Here is a 9,876-nt window from a genome sequence, read left to right on the forward strand (position 1 = left end):
TCTCTCTCTCTCTCTGTGTGTGTGTGTGTGTGTGTGTGTGTGTGTGTGTGTGTGTGTGTGTCTCTCTCTCTCTCTCTCTTTCTCTTTCTTTCCTTCTTTCTGTCTCTCACCGTCTCTTGATTGTGTGTGTTAGAGTACAGGGCTGCAGGTAGCTTCACGCACACCTCCAGCCTCACGCCTCACGAGTCACGAGTCACGAGTCACGGCCCACGAGCCTGAGTCACTCTCAGTCTCAGGCCCTCAGCCAGCTGTCGCCTGTGGGCTTGCGGCAGCTGCGCTATACACGCAAGTGAAAAGTGTGTACATAGTACAGGCTACATAGCCTGTAAGAGTCGAAGAGTGAAGCTGCTGCAGTGTTCTGCTCCATTCTCAACGTCAAGAGGAAGAAATGAATTGTGTACAACATTTACTTTTTTTTTGCATAGCCTTTGCATCTGAAAAAACAACAACACTCAGAACTACACAAATGTGTCTACTCTAGATAATAATAATAAATAGATAACTAGGTATAAGGCATCGATGAACATAAAACTATTAACGCCCGAGCCCTTCTATTCCGTGATTATTTTCTTGGAATTATATTCTGAAGAAAAAAATACATAATTGCGGTTAGGACAAAATGCCTTGGACCTGGAATTTACAAACAGAACGGGACAAAACAAAATTCAACATTGTTAAACTACAGACATTACATACAATAAATACAGTGCAATTCTGTACTACAGTAGTGCAATATGTACTGCAATTGTGCAAAGCAAACGATTTTTTTTAAATAAATAATATTTAGAAGTATGGATACACGAATTCACATTTCACGCTCACAAGTTCAACAGAACATTGACATTTGACTCTCTTGTCTGAGGCGTTTCAACTTCCATGTATTCTATTTCAGGTTACAGGTGTGAATTATGTACCGAAAACTCAAAACCGATACTTGACTGTTGTTTTGGTAAAGATACTTTTTATCACAAGATATGTAGGGATAATTTTATTTATTTCAAAAATGGTAAGTCTGTATGATACAATGTATGAACATATGGTATGGCTCTCATAGTCGCTGTAGTGGTTCAGGAAAGATTGATGGAAAGAAGTGGTCAGTAAATTCTCGTTTGAAGCTTGGGCCAAGTGAGTCGACAATGGAAGATATGTGCTGAGTCAATTCGGGCCGGTGTTGACAAAACACTGTTACTATCGTACATCTTTTCATCGTGAGCCTTCTTCAGTTAATATTGAATTAATAATAATATGAGCCTTCTTCAGTTAGTATTGAATTATTATTAATATAGACCGTGACATATAGAGTCTCAGCCTCTCAGGTCTGTGTTAAGAATACCAAAAAACAGTCCTAAATAGTATTATATACCAAGTGTTTTTGATTTTTTTTGAAGAGGGTGCAAGTTGTCGCAGAAACACAATGTATCATACTACCCTTTGAAATTGTCAATAAGGTTGAGGCCATCCTCAGGCTGAACCAAAAGGATGAGATTCATGTACTGTGTGGGACTTGAGTATTTAACTAAAGCCATCTCACATTGTTCTCAACACATGTGTACACGTACACGTTGTTTTATATTAGTATTTGAGGGCACGACTGCCCACCGGCCACCGGCAAAGTGCATACGTGTAATAGTTCGGTACTTGGGCCAGGGTCACCTCACCTGGGCCCATAAATATCGACCCTACCTTTGCGAATGGACCAGATGCGCTTTTAGACATGGGCTCGGGGGTTAATAATTTTATGTTTAACGGTGCCGTATAGACATATTCACTCTGTTTAGCATTGTTGCAGATGTAAATACTACTCTGCTGGAGTGATCTTTCTTTTTTTGTTTAAATATTTGTGTTTTATTTTAGAAGGCTATGTATTTGCTCTTATTCTTTTTGTTTTGTATTCTTTTTTTCTTTTCCTTTTGTTTTTTAAAACAAATGTAAACAAAAAAAACAAAAAGTGTTTGAAATATTTACTTCAAGAAATAGACAGCCTCTTGTGTTCCCCACAGAATTCAAGCTTCTCTTTAGCCCAATTGGGCGGGTCTTCGCACAGCGGGTTTTGCCTCTGAGATGCTAGTAGCCGTCTGTTTTGCATAGCCAATCACATTTTAGAAACAATTATCCAAAAACCCACAGCGGTCCCATCATAAAATGAAACCCTATGGATGAGGCCCAAAAGGGATGAAACGGCTGCCCAATTGGGCGAAAATAAGGGTAGGATAGACAAGTCTAGAGAGAGTTTCCACTCTGTCCCTAAATAACCCCCAGGCCCCCACCCCCCCAGATGCGTCAGTCAAGAGACCTAAGAAGTAAGCTACAGTCATGACTCATGAGTCAGTGTTTATTTTTGTTTTTGTTTTTCATAGCCTTCTGAAAATTAGGCATGATGTTTTGGTTTTGGTTTTGGTTTTGGTTTTGGTTTTGGTTTTGGTTTTTTAAAAGAGGGCTGAGATGGCCTGAGGCCCTGGACCTGAGGGCTAAGGGTTAATCTGACCTTGTTGTGAAGATTGATCGTGACATATATGATGACACCCCAAACTTTTGACTTCTCATAACAAAGAGAGAAGAGGATAAAATCGTAAACCATTTTTTTTATACATTTGAAATGCTGTATTTTATATACATCGATGGAACAAGGGAGAAAGTCAAATTTAAAACCGTATTTACGACGTTTAGAATAAAACGCCCCGTTTACGATTAGAAATCAATAAAATCACAATATTGAGAGATAAACGTATACACGACAGCACTTTGTACACATCGTGAGGTTGTGAGATATATATTTGCACGGCTGGGGTAAATATACACAGAGGCGTCTAGTAAACTTACAAGTATCGTTCAAGTTCAAAACATCATGGTGTTAGAAGCCACAGTTGTCTGCGTAGACAATTCCGAATGGATGCGAAACAAAGACTATCCCCCTTCACGCTTGGATGCTCAGCGAGATGCTGTACACACCGTATGCAGCGCTAAAACAAGATCAAACGCAGAAAGCAATGTAGCTGTTATGACAATTGCGGACACGTGTGAGATGTTGGTCACACTTACTCCTGATATTGGAAAGATTCTGACGTCTATGCATGAGGTCAAGCTGAAGGGTGAAGTGAATATACTAGACGGGCTGCAAATAGCACAGGTAAGCATTGTTCTAGATTTAATCTGTTTTCTTAGCTTACCATCTTTCATACCAAAATAGATTCACATTCTAGATGATTGATTAGAATTTGTACGATTATAAAACTGTGTATTCATATACATTATTATATATATGTATATATATATATATAATATATATATATATATATATATATGTATATATATATATGTATGTATGTATTTATATTTATACATATATACATATATATGTCTGTGTTTGTGTTTGTGTTTGTGTGGTATGCAGTTGTTTTTACTGCTCATGCCTTGTACTGCTTTAATATTTCTTTTCGAGCATTGTGGTCGTATCTGATTGCTCACTATGAACTTCTTGCATAACGATACATTTACAAACCCTTTGCTGGATACCTCAATTCGCAAGTTATGAAAGTTAGAATATATATGTATTCTTCTTTCTTCGTTGTCAAGCTCGTACCTTTTACTGATACTATCTTATTGTTTTGAATCACAGTTAGCCTTAAAGCACAGACAGAATAAAAATCAGAGACAACGCATTGTGGTGTTCGTTGGCTCGCCTGTTAATGTGGACCAGAAGCAATTGGAAAAGGTCGCTAAGAAGCTAAAGAAAAACAATGTTGCTGTGGATGTGATCAATTTCGGAGAAGAGGTAAATGTATTTTTAAATGATTAATATAGTTACATTGGAGTTGGTGTACAGCCATGTGTAGACGTTTACGCCGCGCACGTGTCTGCACACATGTATGCACATATTGTCTACATACATGTATGCACATATTGTATGCATATATTGTCTGCATACATGTATGCACATATTTATACGGGTGCGTGTTAGAATTGTGGGTGTGTCAGAAGTGATGGTTTCGAGTGTAAGATTCAGTTGCGATACATAAGCGTGAGTAGTATGAGAGGTGTATGCGGATGGGGGGGTCAGTGCCTGATATTTGGAATAATGTGTTAGTGCGGCCACGTCGTGGTATGCACTGAAGTGTCTTCGTTGAACTTGCAAGCTAACTGTGACAGTCAGTATGTCCTGTACAGGCAGAGGGTGTTGTGACGTGCCTGTATAGCTCACTATATCAAATGCTATGGTATATGAAAGTAATACTGTATTCCGCCGTAACTGTATCGCCGGTGGGGGGTTGGGTGCTCTGTGCTGTCACGTGAGCTGTTTATAACATGTATGCACGCATGCATACGAACCCTGATAGTTCAATTTCTACTTCGGCATGATTTTTCGGTCAGTTTTAGGCAATTCTTCTACACATGGAATATTTTATTGGTCTAGACGCAGGAGCGAAACCCCGAAGTCTTAGCCAAGTGTATATAGTACTAACTAAATCGCATTAAACCCATACACAGGAGCAAAACATCTTACTTCTAGAGGCTTTTGTGAATTCCGTCAATAGTCGCGAAGGAAATAGCCACCTGGTAAGCATACCCCCGGGCACCGCTATGTTGAGTGAGCACATCTCGAAGTCACCCATTCTGCGTAGTCCGGATGAGCCATCATATGGTAAGTGTGTGCGAGTACTTACGTACGGCACCTATCAACTGTGCCTCGGTGTGTAGAATGTCACTAAACCTGTCTTCGAAGGTGATGAAGGAAGTGTATCTGTCGCGCATGCCATGCAAATGTGCACATGTGCGATGTATTACGTACAAGCACCGCTCTAACTTTAATAAGTGTACGGCTCTTAGTGATGCTATGCGGATTGGTTGTGGTATGCTGCCTGGCCCACAAGACCCTCTCCAATCTAGTTGTGGGATATTTTAAGCTACCGCGTACATATAAGAACGTGACAAATATGGTCTAAATGTAACCTTATAAAACATCACAACCGCCATGACTCGTAATATAGTTAGCAGCGCCTAAGAATGTGTCTCTGACGAATCGTGCAGCGTATAATTTTGCATGCCCTGCTAAGTCTATACCACAGTCCTGCTGTGACTGCACAAAATAGACAATTATAATGGGAAGGCAGACTGGTAGGAACGGTTAACGTTCCACTGAATTATTCTGGTACACTTTCAAGCGAACAATTTAGAAGTGTGTAACAGTGCAGTGACTACCAATGTCTGTGTAGCGATGGTAGAGAGATCTTGTTTAGAACCCGTCTCAGTAGTGACATGTCGTTCACTCTTTCATTGTCAACGAGCCTCAACATTCAAACATGATGTTGGACATCTCCCGCCCAATCAATAAATGTACTACCGATTCCTTTCGTTCAGTATTCCTAACCCGATGTGGTACGTCTCTCTTCCCTTTGCAACTATATAGGTGGGGATACTGGTAGTAGTGGTGGGGGTGGCGGCGGCGGCGGCGGCTTCGAGTTCGGGGTTGACCCCAGCATGGACCCAGAACTGGCCATGGCACTGCGCATCTCAATGGAAGAGGAACAGGCAAGGCAGGACCGGGCCAGGGCAGAGGCTGCCGAGAGCGGGGGGCTGTTGAAGGTACGTGGTTATATATATATATATATGTGTGTGTGTGTGTGTGAGATATATATATATATATATGTGTGTGTGTGTGATATATATATTTTTATGAATATATCAAAAATTGTATGTATGTAGTTGTGGGGTATGTCGTAGGGGAGAGTGTTTGTAGCATCAATCAGGCAGAGAATGCCGAGAGTGAGGGTTGCTATTGAAAGTGACACATGCTCGTTTTCGTGTGTATGAGGGTATGTACTGTTGCATACAGTTGTTCATTTGGTAGACATGGCCAGGACCAAAACTACCGCGGATGGGCGGCCAAGTGTGTGCTCCTACTACATGGGTGATTTCGCGGATGTACTTAGTAATGCACTTTGTACGTCTTGTTGAATGACAAATGACAGCATCAGTGACAAGTGACACATGCTCGTTTTCGTGTGTATGAGGTTATATACCGTTGCATGCAGTTGTTCATTTGGTAGACATGACCAGGGCCAAAACTACCGCGGATGGGCGGCCGAGTGTGTGCTCCTACTACATGGGTGATTTCGCGGATGTACTTAGCAATGCACTCTGTACGTCTTGTTGAATGACAAATGGCAGCATCAGTGACAAGTGACACATGCTCGTTTTCGTGTATATGAGGGTATGTACCGTTGCATACAGTTGTTCATTTGGTAGACATGGCCAGGACCAAAACTACCGCGGATGGGCGGCCAAGTGTGTGCTCCTACTACATGGGTGATTTCGCGGATGTACTTAGTAATGCACTCTGTACGTCTTGTTGAATGACAAATGACAGCATCAGTGACAAGTGACACATGCTCGTTTTCGTGTGTATGAGGGTATATACCGTTGCATACAGTTGTTCATTTGGTAGACATGGCCAGGGCCAAAACTACCGCGGATGGGCGGCCAAGTGTGTGCTCCTACTACATGGGTGATTTCGCGGATGTACTTAGTAATGCACTCTGTACGTCTTGTTGAATGACAAATGGCAGCATCAGTGACATAAGTGGGGTGGCGTTTTGAAACCTATTTCGTCTATGTATCTCCATATGCTATCGCACAGTAGCTCGAGTGTGGGGTATATATTCGTGTACCGACATCCTGTTTACACCACCACAACACGCCTCGGCACTGCTGTCCAGCGAAGCTCACCGCCCATCTACTTTACTCGCATACTCTACCTGAGATATACAACGGCGCATTCCCTTAAGACCCCATCAACTCTGAACTCTCAAGTTTTAAACTCTAATCCAAACAGGTGAGAGTGAAAGTGCCACCGTCAGTGAAACTGCAGCAACCGCCGATGCACAGGACGATCCAACGGAGATGGACGAAGACCAGGCACTGTTGATGCAGGTGTGTACGAGATCGTCTGAGTGTATAGCATTGCATAAACTTCGTTTATTTTTCGGTACAGTGTACCGAAGTGTAGACCAGGCACTGTTGATGCAGGTGTGTACGAGATTGTCTGAGTATATAGCACTACATAAACTTCGTTTATTTTCGGTACAATGTACTGAAGTGTAGACCAGGCACTATTGATGCAAGTGTGTCTGAGATTGTTTGAGTACGTAGCTCTGCATAAACTTTGTTAACTTTCAGTACAACGTACTGAAGTCTATATCTGATAAAATAGGACACATGCATATAGACTATCTGACGCACATATATATCACTAGGGCATGTGTCAAGGTGACGTTGCTTGCTTGTATTATTTGCATCGTGGCTTTCAGGTAAGTCTGTGTCGTAGATGCTTCCTAAATTCTTCATACGCCCACGAGCTCAGGAGTTGACCTAAACTTTTATGAAGGTTAACATGTGGTTTACACACTATATATATCGGTCCATTTCCATGCCGATGTTAGCTTGCAGGTGTGTATATGCGACTAAGGCACTTGACAAAATACTCTCCACCTATACGACATGCCTCAACATACCCCCACGATATCCTCCCACCCACGGTGTTGGAAGCATTTATCGACCCCGTACGGCCTATGACCCACAACACACTGCCAATTGTATTGCAGTCCTTCGCTCGTAGCTACCTAGCAATGCGACCCAAGTGTGGCTCATATCTATCTACCCTATAATGCAGGCTTTGGCCATGTCGAGGGACGGGGACGCAGTGACCGCAGAAGAGGCTGAGGAAAGCCAGGTCTTGAGTGACATGACTGAGGAGGAGCAGATTGCTTTGGCTATGCAAATGTCCATGGCACCGGGTGACACTGAGGTATAGTCTACCCCCGCTTGATGTTCTGTGAGGGATGTACCCGTGTACTGTGTATGCGTTTACCTGGACAGTTCTTGTCTTAACGTGGGTGGGGAGTACTTAGTGTTTGCCAAAATGTAATGCCCGGGATTTTGACCGTATTAGCCTGCGCTGCACGTGTATTGCGTTGTGTGTCGAGTCACCTGTTGTCTTACTATCCAATGTGTGCCTGTTTTAATTTGTACATACATATTTATATTATGTTCGTGTCGTGACGAAAAATCGAATGGTTTCGCACAAAAATACCATCACTGTCGTTTCGTGACTTCTGCTTTTGTGAAAGCCGTGGTTTTGCACAAAATTGAGAGGCTGATGGACGAATAGAATCGGTTTATACAAACACCGACTTGAATACTGGTAGAGGTGTACGTAACGGCACTCTTATGCTGAAATGCGTATATATATATATATATTTGTTATCGATATATATAAGTGTGTGTCTGTATCTGTGTGTCTCTGTCTGTGTCTGTGTCTGTGTCTTGTGTCTGTGTGATTAGATGTATAACCGCATGCATCAGCGCAGAACACTCAAACTTTCAATCATCAATTCCCTTGTTACACATGTCATTTTAGAACTCGCTCAATGACGCAAACACCGACGCCGATGGCGACGAGGAAATGACCGATGCAATGCAGAATCCTGAATTCCTGTCGTCTGTCCTGGGATCTTTGCCTGGTGTAGATCCATCAGATGAAGGTAAAGTTCTACTTACTTGTCATGTCGATGGTTATTCCTTGATTTTTGATTAGCCTTCATCGATCTTAGGCGTACGTATCCTTTCTTAGTGAACAATGCTCTTAGGGCTGAACTTTTGCCCTTGGAATATGATGCAGTCAGCTTTCATTTCAGCGGCTTTTGGTTTATTTTGTTTTCCCTAGTTCAGTTTAGTGCACAATTGCTCCTGCCTCCCACACGATCTGCTTTCACGCAAAGGGGTATTACTATAATATCACAACCTTCTATTTGCAATCGATAGTAGTAAATCCGACAGTTGGCCCCGGTTATGGACTAGTTGCCAAGTTGAAAATGCAATCTGTTGATATATGAGTTATACAGCAGGTCACCGAATATTAGTCTATATGTACATATCATTCGCAGTACGGTCTCGATATATTGGGCACGATTTAAAACTCTGCAGATATGAGGCGCTCAGTACTCTCCGTAACCACAAGGTTGAAACTATTTCTAGTACGGGATGTATTGTTTATTTCTACGAAGTATACTACGATGATACTGAATTTAATATCTAAATGAAACAAGCATGTGATATGTAAACCAGGTAGAGGCAAAACAAACGCTTGAACGGTTGAATATTTCTAACATTGCTTGCTGGTGCAACGCGATACTTTTCAACAGCTCTGATGTCTGCCATGGGAATAGACAAGGCCGACAAAGAGGGTAAAGATAATGATGCAGAGGAGAAGAAATAGTTGTTGCGTTTTAGGAGTCTGAAGAATTATGCATCGGCGATGCCGGCTGAAATACGGGCAATAAATGGGACACATAAATCAAGTCTATATACTTTAATTTTAAAATTAAATATATGCACCTAAGTATGCTTGTCGTTTCTGATTCGAGTGACGCTTTTGTCCTTGATGCCGAGCTCTTGTAATCTGATAAATTGCTTTCGGCAGAAAGGTCTCACGGTCTCGGAGGTGAGAGGGTGTACTTGCTGCAGGCTACAGCCCGATCCGCCTTTATCGAATCCGAAAATACGTCCACATTTTGGGTATATCCAATCCACACACCGATGTAAACATAATTTATCACACTCATCGAGTATACGTATACATACAAATATTCGTACGTGAACTACGCATTATGTTTACATGAATCGATAAAACAATTGTTGAAGTGTCTGTTATTTACACCCAGTGATGCAAACATGTATATGGCGATACATTAGTTCGCAACGAACTAGACTGACATCGCTTCAGATGCGAATGGAAGAAAAAGGGTTCTTCACTGTTTCAAATAAGTAAGCAATTCCCAAATGTGCGCTACCCAAGCGTAGGTATGCTCTTCACACACTCTC

At 41.9% G+C, this 9,876-nt stretch overlaps 2 protein-coding genes across 2 annotated transcripts; both read left to right on the forward strand.

Annotated features, from left to right (window-relative positions):
- Positions 1–2,845: 2,845 nt before the first annotated feature.
- On the forward strand, positions 2,846–5,718 carry SARC_08491 (hypothetical protein; the record flags this gene model as incomplete). The annotated part of the gene is made up of 5 exons (XM_014297533.1): positions 2,846–3,127; positions 3,617–3,772; positions 4,486–4,639; positions 5,405–5,580; positions 5,701–5,718. The coding sequence occupies 5 exons, from the start codon at positions 2,846–2,848 to the stop codon at positions 5,716–5,718; spliced, it is 786 nt and encodes a 261-aa protein (XP_014153008.1).
- Positions 5,719–6,444: 726 nt separating this feature from the next.
- Positions 6,445–9,271, forward strand: SARC_08492 (hypothetical protein; the record flags this gene model as incomplete). The annotated part of the gene is made up of 5 exons (XM_014297534.1): positions 6,445–6,481; positions 6,830–6,927; positions 7,667–7,801; positions 8,414–8,537; positions 9,198–9,271. 5 exons carry the CDS (start codon positions 6,445–6,447, stop codon positions 9,269–9,271), a joined length of 468 nt encoding a protein of 155 aa, XP_014153009.1.
- Positions 9,272–9,876: the final 605 nt, after the last annotated feature.

The sequence above is a fragment of the Sphaeroforma arctica genome (genome assembly GCF_001186125.1).
Source record: "Sphaeroforma arctica JP610 unplaced genomic scaffold supercont1.768, whole genome shotgun sequence".
NCBI classification, from domain to species: Eukaryota; class Ichthyosporea; order Ichthyophonida; genus Sphaeroforma; species Sphaeroforma arctica.